This window comes from Rhinolophus sinicus, chromosome 1, assembly GCF_057876585.1.
Source record: "Rhinolophus sinicus isolate RSI-liver-muscle chromosome 1, RSI-T2T, whole genome shotgun sequence".
Lineage (NCBI taxonomy): Eukaryota > Metazoa > Chordata > Mammalia > Chiroptera > Rhinolophidae > Rhinolophus > Rhinolophus sinicus.
This window is the reverse complement of record NC_142501.1, coordinates 10297369-10316925: the sequence shown is the minus strand read 5'-3', so window position 1 is coordinate 10316925 and position 19557 is coordinate 10297369. Positions and strand designations below refer to the sequence as shown.

The 19557-nt window shown below is 55.9% G+C and overlaps 1 protein-coding gene across 2 annotated transcripts; it reads right to left on the bottom strand.

Moving 5' to 3' along the window:
* Positions 1-754: 754 nt before the first annotated feature.
* SUN2 (Sad1 and UNC84 domain containing 2) lies at positions 755-19048 on the bottom strand. 2 transcript variants are annotated; one of them, XM_088796404.1, is made up of 18 exons: positions 18915-19048; positions 16159-16317; positions 15107-15297; positions 14584-14721; positions 13895-13990; positions 13207-13300; positions 12421-12491; positions 10395-10522; positions 7885-8139; positions 7421-7498; positions 6796-6839; positions 6113-6278; positions 5502-5723; positions 5108-5192; positions 4724-4839; positions 4409-4576; positions 3976-4068; positions 755-2495 (listed from the first exon to the last, which is right to left on the bottom strand). In XM_088796404.1, exons 2-18 carry the CDS (start codon positions 16278-16280, stop codon positions 2385-2387), a joined length of 2178 nt encoding a protein of 725 aa, XP_088652530.1. In that variant the 5' UTR covers positions 16281-16317; positions 18915-19048; the 3' UTR covers positions 755-2384. The 2 variants fall into 2 exon arrangements, with proteins under 2 accessions (XP_088652530.1, XP_074182507.2); XM_074326406.2 differs by lacking the exon at positions 18915-19048 and adding an exon at positions 17241-17588.
* Between the last annotated feature and the right edge of the window lie 509 nt (positions 19049-19557).

Sequence of the window (19557 nt, the reverse complement as noted above, 5' to 3'; positions counted from 1 at the left end):
AGGTAGGTAGCTCTTTCCTGGGACCCTGACCTGAGGGGCTGAGGAGCTGGCCCACAGCCTGAGGGCTGGATTTATACTCCACCCACCACCTACTCTATGGCAGTTTATCCCCAAGCCCCCCCCCCCCCCCACGGACGTTCCTGCCTTTATTTTCTCAGCTGTGGCGGGGACTGGCCCTGGGCCAGGTGCCTTGGTTAGGACAAGAGGCACACATTTGAGAGTCCAGCTGGGGTACTGCCCCTGGACCTTTGAACAGCTCATTAGAGACTGAATCCGGGGCGGCATTTGTGGGGAAGGGTTAGGACGCGTTTCGCTGAGCTGGCAGGTTCTGGCTCCTCAGGGTGCCACCCCACCTCCGTGTCCTATCCCAGCACAGGTACAAGGGGACATGTCTAACTCCCACAGGACGAGCACAGCACTGAAGGCAGACATGGTCACTAGTGAAACAGGTAACTTTCCCTACTTTCTACTCACACGGCACAGAGATGCAGGAAAACCTTCCTGCTTCCTAAATGGGACAGCAGTGTCGGCTGTTAAAGCCACCTCACTTTTCTGCCAATCCTTGAACCCAGAATCACTGGAGCAGGGCCTGCCTCGGGCCCCAACCCCACCATAGCTGACTTTTAGCTGAGAGGCCGGGTTTCTAAAGTGGGAGTAAGTCTTTGAGGCATTGTTTTGGCTAAGAATTCATTCTCATTTTCCCAAGAACAGATTCCCTGTGCGATGGCCAGATAAAAATCACATACTCCATTAGTCCTGGGCACGATTTATTTTTTGCATAGGCATAAATTAGAATTGAGATAAAAAATTAAGAACCCAATAGTGCAGCATTTGTGACAGAAGAGCACAAAATGAAACCTGGTTGGGGGGCAGAGGCTGTGCAGGGGCCAGTGCTGGAGGACCCCAGGATGGCCTGTGGTCTCCCCTTCATTCCAGCATCCTGCGGGAGCACACTCGGCCTGCCCTGTTCCTAAGGGCGCCTGCCTACATGGCAGCCCCTCTTGGCAGCCGGATTACAAGAAACTGAAGTCACCCAACGCCCCACAGAACGGGGCTAAGAATCAAGCCCTTAGCTTTTCAGTTAAAAAACACCTTGAAAAATATTTACATAATACAGCAGGGCCTGCTGGGTCAGGCCCCTTCCTACCCAACCCCCCATAGAAAAAAAGCAAGAAAGGAAACAGCATTGAGCAAGAGCTGAAAGGAGCCCCAAAGGGGCGGCTGTGGCCCCTCACATCAGGGACCTGATTGTGATGAAGGTGGGGCAGGGCCCACAGTGCAGACAGACTTCCTCCCATCACGACACCCTGAATATCACTGTCATCACTGGGCCACCAGGACAACCAAGGGAGTCCCCTGCTCCCACCCTTTTATCTGGCCCTGGATGCTTATGGCCTCAGGGGACAGGTCTAGGGTCCCTGCACCCTGGGGGAACGTGGCAGGCTTGCTCTGGGGCACAGGCACGCCCAATCTCAGCATCAGAAGAGGAAAAGCAACTAGTCTCCCAAGCATGGGATCCTACGGGGTCGGCCCCCAGGCTCACAGAAACCGGACCCTCTAGGGCAGGGGTGTCCAAACTGGCCCAAAGGCCAACTGCGGTCCGCGATCCGTTTTTTATTGGTCCGCAGCAAATTCCAAAAATATAGTTTACTTAAACCAGGGGAGGCAATACGTACTTCACTTTGTGAGTGGCCTGGCTGTTTGTGTATTTTACCGGATATGGCCCTTGGTGAAAAACGTTGAAAAAAATTTGGACACCCCTGCTCTAGGGCAAGAAACCCCATAGCCCACCTTGGCCCAGTACAAAGGCAATATACAGAATCCCTTCAAGGACCCTATAGGTTGATGGCACTGGCTTCTGGAAGAGCCCAGCTACCCTCTACCAGGAGCTTCCTGCCTGCTGGCTGTCCAGTCCCAACCTGTGCAATGAGGACCCTCCTCCAGAGGGCCGCACTTCCCTGCCTCAGGCCCTAGCTTGTCCCACCCATGGCTTTGGCACGTGTGTCATTCACACACCTCCCAGCAGCTTCCTAGGTGTCAGCCCCTCCACCACGGGCAGGGGGCAGGCAGGCTGCTGGGACAGGTTCGCTCGTCACCCCTCCTGCCTCATCCTCAATGATATGCTACATATATACACCCCGCTCCCAGGAGGGGGAAGTAGATGCCCGGTGCCTGGCACGAGGACAGCGAAGAATCAAGACGCTGGAGCCCGCCAGGAAAGCCCTGCACATTCTCTCCACTGGGCCAGGGCTTCTTGGTCCTGGAAGGAAGTGAGCTGATCAAGCGTGTGGGGGAAGTGGCAGGATTGCTGCTCTCCCACTCCTGGAGAAGGGGGCGCGTGCTGCAGGGCTGGCCGCCCAGCTGGCTGGCAGCAGCACAGAGGCCTACTGGGCAGGCTCCCCATGCACCCGGAAGCGGTAGACGCAGGTATACTCCGGGTGGCCCCAGTTGGTCAGAACCCGCAGCTCCACCACCTGGTACGAGGCCTTAGGGTCCTGGGTAGAGAAGATGATAAGAGTGTCAGAGCCCTCAGGCCTCGCTGGTGGCACAGGAGGGAACACGCCACCACCCTTCAGGCCACATGCCCCTCGCCCTGGGCCCCAGAAGAGAGCTGGATGTCGAAGCTCCTGTTTCAGACACTGGAGGAGTCTCCAGCTGGTGGGTCAAGGAGCCCCAGGGGCTTCAGAGGTCCTACAGGGCCACCCACCCAGGGCCACATAAAAATGGCCTTGGAGCTGCGAGCTAGCACGATTCATCCCCAACTGACGAGTTCACACGAGCTTTTGATCGTTACTGTAGACAGACAAAACTACCTTTGTGGAGGGCTTGCTATGTGTTGATACTGGAAAAGAATTCCTTTACTCTGAACTAAGCAAAATTTCTTTCTTTCTCAAGTTCCTGTCAAGCCCCTGTCTATGCTCAAAAAGCCACAATTTTTGAGCCAGATTTTGGGGCAAAGCTCACCTCCTGTGATGCCCCAGGCACCATGCTCTCCTACCCTTCCTCTCTCCCTCCACTCTCTCCTAAAAGCTCAGTCTGCATGCCCCCCCACCCCGAGAAATCCCACTCCCATGGCTGCTGTTACCATGGAGCTCACAGTCCCCACGACAGCTCCACGACTGTCCACAGGTGCCTCAAACTCAGTGGCCAAACCTGCCCCCACCTCTGCATTAGCCTCTCGGCGCCCCCTCATGTCCCCCTTTCCCTTCCCTACTCCCGTCTGACCTGACATGTGGGGCGCTCCCACTGTCCCGCCACCTCTCCGCCCTCACGCACAACACTCGGGAGCTCACTTCTGGCTCGCTTCCCTGCAACCACTTCCTGACCGTCCCCTGGTCCGGGCCTGTCCCCTTAGACTCACCATTTACACAGTGCACATCACACTGTCACTTCTCTGCCTGAAGCCCAGCAGTGTCCACCCCTCCCCAGCCCTGAGGGCGGAAACTCTTGGGTCTGGTAGCCAGGTCTCCTCTCCAGCCTCTTCTGCCACTGTCCCTTCACCTCTCACATCCAGTCGTCACACTAGTGTATTCCAAGTCCTCATTCCTAGTGGGCCGTGCAGGCTCCCCACATCAGAATCACCTGGGCCGCTGGTTAGAATGCGGATTCCTGGGTCCCAGCGGCCCTAAGGAGTCAACCTCCCGGGGTAGAGACTGGGACTCTGCATTTCTAACAAGGGCCTGGAAGACTGAGGCTGCCCTGTCCGAGACCTGGGTGGGCCATGCGCATGCAGACACCTGTCCTTCCCAGACAGCCTTCCCCAGCGCCCCGCGTCTGGAAGGGGCCCGTCCCCTGTGCTGACGTCTGCTTGGGCCCTTGGACAGCTGTGTCTGTTCCACACCTTGAGCTGCGTGAGGGCAGGGCCTGTGGTTCCCTGCTCTAAACCCCCAGTGCCTGTCCCAGGGTGACTGCTCACAAACTGCTGAATGGACAGGACAGTGCGTATGCCCTGGGCTACATAACAGAATCCTCTACCTGAAAATAAAACGTCTGAATGGGCTCCCCGTCCTGGTCGTAGGTGAACTGGCCCAGAAGTGTCCCCTGCTGCTGCACGTCTTCATCAAACCCCTGAAAAGAGCGAAAGGAGGAGGGAAGATCCTGCTCTTACACGTGCGCCTTCCCGCCCTGTCCCCACCCTGGTCCCCTGCTACCCTGGCGGGACAGCAGGGGGCCTGAGCCCTGGACACAGGGCTGCTGTGGGGATCTGTGACAAGTCACTCAGCTCCTTGGGCCTCGGTTTCTTCCTCCATAGCCAGAGACAACTGGGACTGAAGTGCCATTTCCCACCCTGGTGCCACGTCTTCCACATCTCCCTTCCCCCAGCCAAAGAATGACCCCAACTTTATCCTCAGAGGAGACCCCCAGGATCCTCCTGCAGCTCTCGGCCCCACACAGATGGGGTACTTACAAAGACGGCGAAGTCCTTGGGGGCACTGGAGATGGTGCTGTTGGGCGACAAGGCCTTGGGCACGTGCTCTAAGGTGACAGCAGTGGGGCGGATGCGGGCAGAAAGGCGAACCACGGCAAAGCCCTGGGGCCCCTGGAAGGCCCAGCAGTTGCCTGGATGCACGTCTGGCTGAAGGGGAAGAAAGTCAGGTCAGCGCAGGGTGGGTGACGAGGGGCCCTCCCTGAGTGCAGCTCTGGCTGACCCGGGACGCGACAGTCACCCAGCTAGTTAGGCGTCTGTGCTCAGGCCCCGCTCGTGCCCTCGCTGGGCCCTTACCTGGAGGATCACGCGAGGCGACTGGGAATGGTACCACAGGGGGATGCCGAACAGGCTGAGGAGGGCCGTCTTGGTCTCGTAGGTTTCAGAACATCGGGTACTGATAACACTGGCCCCTGACACAGGAAAGAGGCCGTCAGGGTCGTCGGCAGGGGAGGGAGGCCCAACAACCAGCTCAGCTCGGCAGCCAAGAGGACCCCAGGCTTAAAGGGCCAAGGCAGCCCAAGGACGGACCACTACTGCCATGTCATCTCAGGCCAGCGCAGGTGCCCCAGACCCCAGAGCAGCTGGCCAAGGCTGGTGTCGGTATGTCCCGACGAGCTTAGGTGGCTTCTGCTGCTCAGCCCTGCCCGCCTCGCCCCGCTGCCTGGCAGACGCACGCACCTCCCGATTCCAGCGCGTAGTCCACCATCCCAATGCGATCCTCACTGTAGCGCTTCAGGGCCTGGCTCACAATGTGGTGCACGTCCTGAAACAGGCACCCAGAGCAGCTGTGACAGGCGGCATGCTAGTCCACCCTCGGACCCCAGTGCCAGGGCCAGGGCCCCACAGACTGACCCCTCCTCTGCTTGCAGCACGCTGGTGTCCAGGCACACGTGCCACCTACCCACCCTCCCATTCCAGCCCCAAAGCAAACATCGGAGCCCTCTGCATGTCACCTGGGTCCTGGACCATACCAGGGAGCTGGCAGTGTGGGACTGCAGGTCTATGGCTCCCCGGGATGGGGGAGATGGTGTGTGTGTGTAGAAATCGGGGTTCGGGGAGCACAGTTCCTCACCTCCTCTGTCACCCCGACCACGCCTTCCTTCTGCAGCTTCAGCCCCAGGGTGGCCACGGCCTCCCTTGCTGACTTGCCCTGCATCTCGGCCACGTGCGCGAGGATCTTTCTCTCCAGCTCCTGCAGCTGAGCTTGCATCTCCTCTCGCTGAAGGAGCCCAGTGCGGGTTCCCCCACCTCGGAGAAGGAACTGACTGACCCAGGCAGGGAACTGAGACTCCACCTAGGGACCAAAAAAAGATCTCGCTCTGGGAGGCTGGTGGGGACAGTGGGACCTGCCATGGCAGAGCCCCGGCCAGAGCAGGGCAGTGCCTGGGTTGGGTAGAGGGGTAGGGAAGGAATGCAGGCCTTCCTAAGGCAAGGGCAGGGCCAGCACGCACCTGCTTGGGCTACATGGAGGAAAACTATATGAACAACCCTCCATGATCTCAAGAGCAAAACAGGAAGAGCTCCCATCAAAGGAAGCCAACATCTGTGCCAAGTCCAGGGCCGGGGGCTAGTGGCACTGAAAGGCTGCCAGGGCAAGACGCCCTCTGCCCCAGGCAGACTCCTAGGACAGATGGTCTCAGAGGACAGGCTGTCCAGCAGGAGACTTGGATGGTCCCAACTCACGTCGTCCCGCACGGCCTGGAGCTGCTGGGGCAGCAGGCCCACTTGGTCCGCCACCGAGTTCTGCTTCACAGCCAGCGCTGCCAGCTCCTGCCGCAGGCCTGCCAGCTGGCCCTCTAGCCGCCCCAGCTCCTTCATGGAGCTCTCCCGGAATGACTCCTGGGTCATCCTGCTCCCAAAGAGAGAAGAGTGAGCCTTGGGTCTCTGGTGAGGAAAACAAGAGGGTCCCCTCGCTGACTCCTGATATAATGTGTGCCCACCACCTACAGGTGAATGCGAGGCCTACTCTTAGAGATCCTGGCTGTTACACAGCCCCGGGCTTTGCCTGTTCCAGGGAGCAAATTCTTATCCTGCTCCTTCTCTAAGCCCAGATGCACCATTCACTCTGCCTCAGCCACTCACACCCTCCCCGAGTACATCTAAGGCATGGAAGGGCATCCTGTGTGCGGCTGTACAGAAAAGATGGTGTGTGTGCATGAAACCACGAATCCCAATTCTCTTGCAATGCCCCCACCCCCAACCTCAACTGCGCCTCAAGGACAGGCTCTAAGCACATGGTCCCGAGGCAGGTTTCAGCCATCTGCTCTCTGCTTGGGACACAGTCAGAACTCTGCTCTGGGGCTCTGCTCCCCAGTCCTGCCTGGGCGCGGGGAGGGGTGGGGAGGCCACACTGTAGGGCCCATTACCTGTGCCACTCGGACTTCAGCTGCTGGAGTCGGGCCTCAGACTCCTGTCAGCAGGAAGAAGGGACAAACACAAGCATTGTCAGGCTCAGAGCAATCGGCCTCCCAGAGCAGGATCTGTTCCATTTGGGGTTTTTGCTTAACCACATCCGTGCCCCAGGGTCTCCCAACTGCTCCAGTAAATGTCAAACTGGCCTCCTGGTGAAGGTCCTTATAAGAATCTCACCCCGTATCTGGCACACAGGCATTCACACGTTTGCTCATTCATTCAGCATGTTATACCCAACATGACGGGCGGCTTGGAGGCGGCCCTTCCTTTCCTCTTGGCTCCCAGTGCGTCCCTGCAGAGCGTTCCAGTCCAGGTGGGATCAGTTCAAGCTGTAACAGGAGACCACACACACACACACACACACATACACATACACACACACACATATACACACGCATACACACATACACACACATATACACATACACACATATACACACACACATATACACACACATACACACACACACCCCACTATGTCCCGCAGGCCCTTCAGGAGGCCAAGTGTCTCAGCCCAGCAACAGATGCTGAATTGGGTCAGGGCCCCCCTGCAGGCCCAGGTGCCCCAAGCCCACTGACCTGGGAGGCCTGGACAATCTTCTTGAAGAGGTCTTCTGAGTCTTGTTGATGCTCTGCTCTCAGGGTGAGCAGTTCCTCCTGTCGGGACAGGAAAGAGGCTGAGGACTGGACCACATGGCACACAGAGGCCACCTGCCTCCCACCGTAAGTGGTGTGGCTGCAGTGCGACCAGGCCATTGGGTGCAGACTTCAGCTCCCGGCCTTTCTGCTACAGAGCTTCCTTCCCGTGATCCTGACTGTCCACCTACATGGTGCCAGGCACTGTACAATCTCGTGCTCACAACGCAGCTAGAGAGGACAGTCTCCTTTTTAAAGAGGAGGAAACGAAGGCTTCGAGAAGGTAACGGCCAAGTGGCAGAGTTGTCTCTCTCGTGTCAGGGTCTCGCCCCCTCCACCCCCGCGCCCAAGGTGTCACCCACACTCGACACTCAGGTCCTGCCTGGAGACTGCAGCTCCTCGCCTACCTGGATCTGGGCAGCAGTGTCCCTGCGGAAACCCTCCTTCAGGGCAGCCTCGCGGCGGCTCACCAGCCCTTCCAGGAGTGCCAGGGTGTCGTCATGGCTCAGGCTGCCCCCGCCTCCCTGGCCAGTGGCCCCTTGCCGCAGCTCCAAGCGTTCCAGCCGCATGGCCTCCTTCTGCCAATTGGAGGAAAATTCGGCAGCAAGAGCTTCCAGGCGCCGTTCCAGAGAGTGTACCCGGGACAGAATGCGCTGCTCAGCCTGGCAGGGCAGGGAGGGAAAAGGCACAGAGGTGAGGGACCTATGACAGCAGGGTTTCCTGAAAAGAAAGGGAAGAGAATCCCAGACACACCCAAAGGTAAACACATGCTGGGTCTGAGGCTGGACACACACTGGGTCTCTCTGCCCTGCAGGTGGGTGACTCCATCAGCAGGTAAATGGGTGCGGTGAGTGTGGTGACAGCAAAACACAGGGTACGGGGACACACAGGCAACCGGAGGGGTCTGATCCTCAAGAAGGAGTGCACATGGGCCGGTGAGAGGGGACACAGTGCCCTCCTCGGAAAGGATCCGAATGGAGGACCATCCAAGAAGAGGACAGGAAGGAGGCACAAGAGGGCCACTGGGCCAGGTGACCTGCTGGGCTGCGCCCATCCCCCCTTTCCTTTCCTAGGAGGTGGGAGAACACGGGACTGAGCTGCTGACTTTCAACAGCTTCCTCTTCTCCCGTCAATAACTACAGCTAAAAGACAAAATAATTTGAAAAAGCTTTCTTTTCCCTCTTTAACTGGATGCCCCACAGAGAAGACAGAATAGAAGTCATTTGGACTTGTGGGTGGCACTGGATAGCATGCCATGAATTTTGAGAACCTTGTTGGCTTAACAACGAAAACCTTTGCCAAGAGAAACCATAAAACACAGTCTGTCAACTATCGGTTAAAGGACAGGGGACTGCTGGGTACAGAGGTTACTTCTGAGTTTTAAAAGTTCCATTTTTAAAATAAGCAGTACATTTGCATGACTCAAAAAGCAAACAAACAGTCAAAAGTCACGCTCCTCACATGTGCCTCCACCCACCCAGTGCCCTCACCACCACCCCATCCCAAACCAGACAGCTATTTTTATTAGTGTCTTTATGCAAATGTAGCAAATACAAAGATATATTCACTCTTCTCCTTTTTTACAAAAAAAAGGTGGTCCTGAAATTAAATTGTATTTAATGCCTTTCCTAATGATTAAAAAGGGAAAAGTTATAAATGCCAGAATAGGTCATTATTTTATGAAATAATAAGGTCATGGTCAGGAAAGTAATATGGTGTTTCCCCAAAAATAAGACCTAGCCGGACCATCAGCTCTAATGAGTCTTTTGGAGCAAAAATTAATATAAGACCCGGTCTTATTTTATTATAATAAGTAAAATAAGACCGGGTCTTATATAAGATTGTAGTAAAATAAGACCAGGTCTTATAGCTCCAAAAGACACATTAGAGCTGATGGTCCAGCTAGGTCTTATTTTCGGGGAAACACGGTATCAATCAAACTAAATGGTTAAAGATGTGACCCCCCCACAAAACGTAAGTGATACCGAATTAAGTTCACCAAGATACAAGCAAAGCAAAAGTAAATAACTATAATCAGGGGATAAAGAGTTTTAAGTTTTCATTGTGGAACCCAGGACCTGCACACACACATTCTGGTTTTGTGCACGTGTCACCACCCCACCCCGCACTGGACTGCAAGCTCCTTGAGGGCACAGCCTGGGCCTGTTTCATCTTCAGCCTCTGGGAGACTGCAAAAATGGCCACCGACCTTCCCTGCACCCTGCAGCTGCTCCCATTGAGAGGTGGAGTCTGTTTCTCCTCCTTAAGCTGGACTGACTCTGGGCTTTGCTTAGGCCCGTACAATGTGGCAGACATGACAGGGTACTAGTTCTGACTAGGCCTCAAAAGGGCTGGCCTGATTCTGCTCTCTGGGAACCTTGCTCGGCTGCTGTGAGAACAAGACCGGGCCGGCCTGCAGGATGACGGAAGCACAGGTGGCGTACAGCCCGTCCACTGCTCACAGCCAGCTACAGACGCACGAGGGAGTCCAGCCACGACCAGCCCACAAGAGCCAGCCACAGGAGCCACAGGCTCATGAGCTAATCAAAGGCTTGTAGTTTTAAGGCACTGATTTTAGGGGTGGTTTGCCTGTGCTAATAGGTAACTGACCCACATATTACCTTATTCATAGAACCACGCTCAGTAAATATTTGTGAAACTATATTGCAAGGAACAAAGCAGACAAAACAGTTTGTCTGATTCCTTTTCCTTCTGTTTTCTGTGCTTCTGAAGATGGCAACTAACTTTGGGACAGTTCTGAGTCATATTTAAGCAACCCGCCCCTCCCCCCATACGTACACTCCAAACGATAGTGATGAGGTGTCCCAGCTAGGACAGCTGTGTGTGTCAGGTGCCAGAGCAGGAAAACAACTGCAAACACAGGCTGAGGGAGGAGCGTGTGAACGAAGATACTCACCTGGAAATGTGGGGACGCGTCTCTGGACTCCCATGCTTCATGCTGCCGGCCACTGCCCTTTGCTGCCCACCAGGAAAGCACGGCAGGTTGGAATGTCTGCAGCCCATAGGGGTAGAAATACCAAGCACCTGTACGCAGGGGAGAGGGCGGTTACCCAGGAGGCAGGCTGTGAACAAGGTGGCTCACAGTCTGAGGACAGCAGCCTAGTCAACACCAGACATCAGTAGCCTGTCTCGACCTGAGCTGAGCTGTGCTCCTGCCGGCAGGCGGGAAGAGGAAGGGAGGTGCCCGTCCTTCTCTGACGTAGCAACTTCCAGCTGACAGTCCCAGAGTGTATGCACTCTCAGATCTCCTCAGAAACCCTCATCTTTCTGCAGATGGCAAAACGTGGAGAGCAAGGCTCAATAAGCTAGGGACGATCCAGGGCTAGAACCGAGGCCCTGGTGATGGTTCTCAGCCCCAGACTGTGTATCAGAATCCCCAGGGAGCTTGTCTGACCCCAGTCCAGAGGGTGAGTTCATTGGTCTGGCGGCACCCTCTGTAGCTGAGTGTTAAAAGCTTCCCAGGTGACTCAAATGGGCTGCCATGGTTGAGAATCACTGAAACAGAATACACGCGCTGGAGAGGCTGCCTGTGGCCCCAGAATGAAGTACAAGGCTACGGCCACACGGACGCTGGCATCTTGCTTAGGGGCCATGTGTTTGATGTATTTACTCTTGGGCTTTGGGGGGTGAGGACACCTGAACAAGCCATAGGCCGAAGAGTCTCCATTCAGTAAGATGTCACACTTGTCACTCCTGCTCTGCCACAGCAGGTGCACAGCAGGAGGCAGCACTTACCACCAGACTGTCAGTTACACCCTCTGGACACCCGCTCCCTTCCTGCTCTCCCTGAGCAGGCCACTCCGTCCACCCTGCCTTTCACTCGCCATCCGCATCTCCTCATGAGGCATCAGGACATCAGCTGCACCAACTCCCCAAGGTGAGGGTGAAGCTCAAACTACACTGAGGTAGCAACTCATGCGAATGTGTGCTTCCCGAGTGATTATAGAGGGTCATTATTATTGTAAGGGCGATGCCCAGTTTCTACTGGATATGAACAAGCTGTTCTTGTAACAGGAAACAAAAAGGAAATCAACACTCGGAAAAATGTTCTACCTTTGGTATAAGTAAAAGAAATACAAGTTGAACAGATGCCAAACCAACTCTCTAAAAAAAAATAACAAAACCTGGCCTTTAATTACAAATTGGTACAATCATTAAAATTGAGCCTGGGAAGGTTAGAGGCACCTAGTATGGAATTGTGAAACTCATGTGAAATTGACAAATAAAAGGTTGATACAAATGTATATATGTATCACAACATAATAATGACAACTATGTAACAAATTTGGAAGTCCCATAATAGAGACTGGGACAATATAGTGCGTCTTGTAAATGACAGGCATCTTAGTGTAAAAAGGTGTACTTTCTTCTCTTCACTACTTTATTGTTTTGAGCTTAAAGATAGCTAAGGATCGGACTTGATCTTATAACAATAATTCACTCACCCAGACTGCGTCCTGATTTGGAATGGAGGACAAATAACTGCTAATAACAAGGGTATCCGAGTCCCTGCTTTTTACCCTAATACTCCTGTACTAGGTGGGACATGTTCTGGCCCAGGTGGCTCCAAGGATGCTCTCTGCAGTCCATTGTGGCTACCCAAACTGAGGCCAAGATCAGTGGGTCTGGGCACTTCCCCTCTCACCCACCGGACACCCTGAGAACGTGGCAGCTTTAGTCAGCAGAGGACCCAGGAGAGTCAGATAGGAGCAGCCTGGGGCTTCGGACTCGGGAGGTGCCCAGGCTCGCGCTGACCCCACTTGTCCTGCCTCCTTCCCTTTCTTGTAGGTGGTCACCACCCCTTTAGTTTTCAGTTCTGCTGGGCACCGGCCTCTGCCCACACTCTGCCCTGCCCCTCTGGCTGGCGGCCCCATTTCGGAGGCTCCTGTCCCACCCTCCCCCGTCACAGGGCGTCAGCTCACCATAGGTCAGGCCAGTCAGGAGCAGCAGCAGTAAGAGGAACCACAGGAAGGTCTTCAGGGACGAGAAGCGCCTGGACCACAGGAGGGGAGTACAGGGAATGCAGAGGTGTCAGAGGGCGCCAGGGCCTCTGGGTTCCCCTGGGGAGTCCCTTGAGACTTTTCCTGAGTGCTCAACAGGAGTTGAAGGGGACACCCTTGAGTGTCTCATCTTGCCAGGGCTAGATGGACACTCCAGAGCTTTAGCTACAGGTCTGGATGTAATGGGGACAAGTGTGGCTCTAAATTTTATTGATGTTATTAAAAATAAGTAGTGTGGTCTTTGAAAAAATTTCATGTATTGAGCTCCTCTAAGCAAGCAAATATAGAAAAAAAACATGGAACTCCTTAAACGAGCAACATCTTCTTTTAGAAAAATGAAGAACCTTTTCTTTGCTAACACGAATCCATCCTGGCCCGTCTTCTCAGCATAGCTGGCCGCCCTTCCAACCAGGATTACGGCCACAGGGACCCTGACTTCCTCGCTCAGTTTTCTTTCCTCTGCCAAGGAGCCAGTTCCCAAATCCTGGCTCTGCTGGGTCAGGGACTTGGGGAACAAGCCCTCAGCACCCTCAGGCAGCGCCTGCAACTGGGGTATAGGTCGTCCCGGGGCCAAGAGGGAAGCTGGATGTCCTGGGAAACACCACTGGTTGGCTAGTGCCTGAGGCCTGACCAGCACGGGAGGCCAGCTTGTCTGAGACTCCCACCTGGGGCTTTCTGAGCCATGGTCCAGGCAGGAGTCTCTCTCACCTGGTTAAAACGAAGACATCAAGGAGGGAGGCAGCTGTCGTCAGGCGATACCAAGTGGTGCCGACCCACCAGTACAGAAGTCCAAAGAGCCGCGCTGGAAGAGGGACCGTCAGGCCTAAGCGTCACCCTGAGCCGGAAGCCTGGGGCGCTGCTCTCTCTCCACCTGCAGTCCCCCTGCCCCTATTAACACCCAGCTGCCAATGCACCAGTCCTGTCCCACGGCTACCCAACTCCTCTAATCTCACTCGCCCACTCTGTCAGCGCCCTCTGCCCTGTTCCACTGCTGCTCCTGCCCTTCCAAGCGAGGATGTCCCCACAGCTCTTTCTAGAACATGATTATTCTAGAACGAGCTTTCCCCAGTGGTCCTACGGTCTGTATAGGCTGGATGCCCAAATGCAGGGAGAAAGGTGCGAAGTCAATGCTTTAGAGCAGGGGTATCCAAACTTTTTTTCAACGTTTTATACCAAGGGCCATATGCGGTAAAATACACAAACAGCCGGGCCACTAACTCGAGGTGAAGTACGTATTGCCTCACCTGGTTTATTTGAGTAAACTAAATATATTTTTGGAATTTGCTGCGGGCCAATGAACAATGGATTGCGGACCACAGTTGGCCCACGGGCCGCAGTTTTGACACCCCTGCTCTAGAGAATGGAAACAATTGTGCACAGAATAGCCAGCACCCACCTGGAAAAGTGAACACCGTCCAGAAAAAAGAGCCTGCCCGAGACACAGTGTTCCTCAGCCGTGAACCTGAACTCCACTGGTCCGTCTCTGAGTAGCCTGCAGGGACAGAGAGGAGACCAGCTCAGTCTGTCCTCACTGTGAGGAGCCCTGGAAACTGCCTACTACTTGTCTTCTCCTTAGACTGTGGGCTGAGACCACGGATCACTCTCCCATGACATCCCCAGAGCGTCACACAGCCTGGCCCCTAGCAGGTCAGTAACTGTCTGCTGAAGGAACAAAACAGTAGGTTTCTGACATTTTATTTCCCTTAAGCTCCTTGCCTGCATCCCTCTCCTCATGGGCAAACCATCAACCCATTCAGAACGGGACCGAGGGATCAGGGCACCGCCTCACATGAAGCCCACGCTAAACTGCTTGCTGGAAATGAGCCAAACAATGGAGCTGACCGCAGGCCTAGTGGGGGCAGGGTGGTCACAGCCCAGGGTGTTGAGGGCCACCCCAGGCCAGGGTTCAGGGCGCCAGGCTGGCACAGGAGGGATGCCAGTTGGTCTGTGGAGGCACCCGCCAGACACTATGCTCCCTCAAGCTGTCAGGGGTGCCTTTCCCAGGCTTCCCGTCACCTCCCCGGCCGTCCCGGAACTGCCGGAGCGTCTCCATGAGGATGGGGCAGAGGGGAAGAGGCTGCCTACCTACGTAGTCATCCTCAGAGGAGTAGCCCGAGGAAGACCCCAGGAAGTCCTCCGCCAGCTTGGTCTCCGCCAGCCCGTTGATTTTGCTGCTCTCGGTGCCACCTGTGCCTCTCCTCTTCCTCACCCGCAGATCGTCAACTGAGGAGGGAAGAACGCAGGGTTCCCCTGGGGCACAGCGATGCTCGCAGGAGGGTATTCCAGAGGGCCTCAGGGGACACCCTGAGGAGTGTCGCTGACGGACAGACGGAATCTGCCCTTGGCCTCTCCCGGGTGTCAGGGATGGTGAGCTGGGCCCCGCCCCTCAGTCTCCTGGGCTACGTGGCTACTTTATCACCTGAAGGTTCCTGGAAGTTCAGACACCTGGCTGCTCTTCCAAGGGTTTCTGAGGATGGGGAGCCCCTCCTCTGGCCCAGAAGTGGTTAGGAAGCATTTGTGTGTGGCGTGGGGGGCAGGGGTGTGGCATTTAGGACCTTTAAGTTTCCAGAGGAAGCAAAGCCCCAGGAGAAAGGTTCCGGACACTCACTCCAGTAGGGGTCACTATGCCGCTGGTCATCGAGGATGGAGCTCCTGGCGAGGTTGACGGCTCGGGGGCTACCATAGTAGGACTCCCTGACCACGGACTCGCTGTAGTAGGAGGTGTGTGTGTCGGAGGGGGGGTCCAGCTGTGGCGTTGGGGAGAGGCGCTTCGTGTTGCTGGATTTCCTCTTCAGAGTCCTGTAGGCAGTAGGCCAAGAGAGGACAGGGGGAACAGGCAGGTGAGCCCAGCCTGGAACAGGAAGCCAGCAGCTCTGCCCTCCTGTAGTGAGTGGGTTGGCCTCGTTGCTAAGCAACTGACAGCTCCTGACTGCTGACTGCAGAGCCCAGCCCAGCCCAGCCAAGACAGACAGATATCTTCTCTGCTCGCATTATCTCCAAATCTCAGCAGCAGTTAGGTGAGATCGTTAGTAGGTGATAGAGCCAGGATTTAAATCTATGTCTCTAACTTAAAAGCCAAAGATTTTTCTCATGCTTCTTAATGGATTAGTCATTTCCACAACCCACTGAAAACCCAGACAGACCCAACCTGGCCTCCCAGAGCTAGTCAACTCTATGGGGTCTCATGTCTGCAAGGGGGGCAGGATGAGGAGAGTGCCCGCCTTACTGATTTCCCAGTGCCCCTGGGATCCACTCCTCTCCTCAGCTGCTTGGCTGGCCCAGCTGAGGCCCTACAGATGGTGAGACACATGCGTGTGGGTCTGGGGAGGGTGATGAGACAGGCACGCCCATCCATAGCAGAAGGGGTTCCTAAGAGCCGAGCTTGCAGTGTCGGGGGTTTCCGGCCTGGCTTATTCTTGAAGCTGCCTCTCCCCACTTCCTGTTCTCTGAACACTAGAGCAGCAGCCAGGCTTACAGTAGGGGGAGAAGCAGCAGCACCGGGTCTTGGCTTCCTCATAGGTGTGAATGTCCCCCTTGACTGGATAAGGGCATCTCATCTCCACCCACAAAGGTCCCAACAGGAAGACGCTGCGCAGTGAACTGCCCAAGCCCCCGCTCTGTGGGTCAGCGTGATCCCCCGAGATGGCGGCAGTCCCCTACCTGAGAGGACTGTCTTTAAACAGGGTGCTCTGACTCCCCATCACTGAGCTCCCACCACTGCTGCTGCTGCCGTCGTCATCACCCTGGGAGTAGCGCGTGAGGCGCTGGCTTCGCCGAGACATGATGAGGTGGGATGGGGTCCCTTCCCCTAAAGAGACTCTTGGGAGAGAAAGAAGGACACGTGAGGCTTGTGAGGCTTGGGGCTGTCAGCAGCTCCTCCCTGGGGGAGGAGAGAGACCATCCTCTCTGCATGCAGCCAAAACAGCCTGAGATGTGGGCACTCCCCCCCCCCCCCCCATGCTGGAGTCCACACCCTGCCGCAGACTCACTTAGTGCCCAGGTAGCCTCTTTCATGGTGCTTTCCACCAGGTTTTGTAACTTTCAGTTTATCTGACACTGAGCTCCGTGAGAGCCAGAATTGGACCTTCCATTACCTATGACATGTGGCACATGACAGGCACCCAACAGATGCACCCCTGCCCTCTAACGGAGTTTGCATGCCTCTCCCCTTGGCTGGTTATTCTGTGACAACATCAGTACATCTTGATATGATGGTGACAGTGATGATAAAACACTATGTTAAATGCCTCCGAGGTCCCTGACTCCTTAGTCACCCATTTCTGATCCTTGCGAGCAAGGGAGACATCATTGCTCCCATCGTACAAGGAAGGAGCCTGGGACACTGAGATGACCGTGCCCACAGCCACAGGGCCTGTAAGTGACAGAGCCAGGGTTTGAGCTCACAGCTGACAGGTGACAGGGCCTACATCTTCCCACTCCACAACGAAGTTTACAAGTTGTTTCAGGAATGTGTTCTATGTCCCCAAATAGACTCTTTCATAGACTCAAATATGCTCAGAACAGGCTGTAGACAGAGTTGTTACACAACAAATATGTTAACAAACTAACAAGACAGGGAGGTGGAGCAGCAGTGTGGGGTCACAGGGGCAGGAACTCAGGCTCTGGAATTGATATGGAGGACTAGAAAGAGGCCGAAGTGAAAGACCTGGCAAAAGGTGGCATTCTGGCCCCCGAGGAGGGCTGATAAGCTCTGGAAACCCAAACTCCAAACCTCGGATTACCAATGTGCGGTGTCCACGTGGTGCGTCGGCCCGCCCATGGTACAGTCACTCTTATCCTTAGATCCACTCAAGAGTCCTTAGTATTTGTGACTTGTTATCACTTCTAATATTCCTGGGAGATATTTAAATTGCTAGTTCTCTGGGTTGTATGGTAGGCACAGACTCTACATCCCCACTCAGACTATGGAAACCAGAAGGTCTGGTTAATCCAGCTGGAGAATTCTTGAAAGTCCTCTTCTGAAAAACAAGCAGCCTCATGTCTTGGTCTTATTAGTATCTTCTCAGGTAGGCTGTCCACCTGACATCCCTCTGGCTTTAGTCTGTGTTGGTAAAAGGACCGATTGGTAGTAGCCAAAGCAGGAAGTTGGCCTGGGTTCTTTTCTATATTCCACTCCTTATAAGGCAATTCCACCCTCACTACTGCCCTCCCCACCTGAAAGCTCCAGATGCCCACACAGGCTCCTCCTCCTAAGCCCTGCCCCGCTGAAATGGAGGCTGTCACCCTGGGGCAGAAACAAAGCAATGTGTTTTCACAATATTGAAGGCTGGGGCTGGCAAGAATATAAATATTTAGACGGAGGTACGTGTGTGTATGTGTGTGTGTGTGTGTGTGTGTAGCGTTGAGAACTGTCAGCACCTCCACCTCCCAGAGGTGCCTTAGTCTTTCCTGTGGCATCCTGGTATCAAAAATCAGTTTGCAACTGAGTCTGGGTTTCACAAAATGTAAAAGGTCAATCCTCCACCGTCCAAAACAAAACAGGAGGTGAACTTCTAGGAGCTCAAATTTTTTGCATATCAGAATTGACACCCTCCCCAACACACACACCCAATCAGTTAAGAAACCCTCCAGTAAAACATCCCTCCCCTCTTTGGAGCTGAACCACATCCTTTGCTCAACCATCTTGCCCAGCTCCCTTCACAAACTTATAAAGCAGTATCTGTTCAGTCTTAACATAGATCTTGGGCATCTTCCGCGGGTCATTTTCACTCTGGGCCAGTTTCACCCTGCACTCCTACGTGGGGCCTGTAAAACGCTCCAGGTGCTAACTCCTTTCTCCCTTCATTCCCTGTGGACTGAACCTGCAGATTTTTACCAACCACGTGCCTTCCCTGCCTCTCAGCTTTAAGTCACACTCCCGCCCCCTATTTGGTTTCTTTTTAGAACTGAACAAAATGGGCCTTCCTCCTATTCCCAGAGTTGTGACAGGCAGCGGCAGAGGCAGAGAACTGTCTGTCCCTGGAAACTGCCTGACTGGCACGAAAACACAGGCACTGCCCTGGGCCGGTTTGGAGCAGCTAGGTCTTCACTCTCCTCCTCCCTGGGAGGTTCTGCCCGGGGAAGTCCCGCCCGGAGACATCCGCCCTCCGGGCTGACCAGTGGGGCGGCCGGCCCTGGGGGCGAGGGCCCGGCGGAGATGAGTCAGGGCGGCTGGCCTTGGCACGGCGCTGGCCCTTCCCGACCGGCCCAGGGGCGTGCGCCGGGCGGGGCTGGAGCCCGGCCCAGCTTGGCCCGAAGAGGAAGAACCAGGCCTGGGCACCTCGGCCCTGGCCGGAGCGGCCCAGGGATGACCCCCGGGTCAGGCCGGGCCCGGCGCCCGCGGGGAGGCGGGTGAGGCCCGCCCAACATCCTCGCCCCGCGCGTCCCCTCGCCAGAGGCCCACGGCCGGCTGTTACCTGCTGCCGCGGCCGCTCCGTGCGGGACCCGAGGCGTAGGAGGCCGCCGCGACGCCCGGGCGCGCCCCCTTTCCGACTCCGAATCCGGCGAACGGCGCTCGGCGCGGGGCCCTGGGACGCGCGGGTAGCGGTGGCGCGGGACGAGGCCGGCGGTCGGGAGCTGCGAGTGCGGCGGACAATGCGGCCCGCGCAGAACCTCGCTGCGCGAGTGGGAACAGGAGGCGCGCGCGTGGCCGAGTGTGTATGTGTGCGCCTGTCAATCAACGCTGACAGGCCGCAGCCCATTGGCCAGGCCCCGCCCGCGTCGCCGCCCCCTACCACCGCCCATTGGGCGGTTTGAACACAAAGGCCCCGGCTCGCCCCGCCCGCCGCGTGGGCCCCGCGGGCTAGGCGAGCCCAGTTAAGAGTCCGCGCGTGGGTGGCGCCGGCAAGGGGCCGATGCCTGGGCGTCCGAGAACTCAGCTGGAGCCGGCAGGTGGGGGCTCGGCTGGGCCTGACTGCGCACTTGAACTCCGGTCCTGTGGTTCAAAACACCTGAGGGCGCCCTCGTGCGCCCCACCCCACGCAGGACCCACAGACCACAGCGTCCCAGCGCTCCGCAAACTGACTTGAAAAGGCTCTGGTGCCAGGACCCTATAGGCGT

Excerpts from the sequence above, each read along its gene's own strand:
- SUN2 (XM_088796404.1), bottom strand. The coding sequence starts at position 16,280 with ATGTCTCGGCGAAGCCAGCGCCTCACGCGCTACTCCCAGGGTGATGAC. Across the intron at positions 7,499-7,884 it reads ACACTGCTGCCCAGATCCAG|GAGGAACTGCTCACCCTGAG; the intron begins GTAGGCGAGGAG and ends CTGTCCCGACAG. Across the intron at positions 2,496-3,975 it reads TTCAGACGTTTTATTTTCAG|GACCCTAAGGCCTCGTACCA; the intron begins GTAGAGGATTCT and ends TTCTCTACCCAG.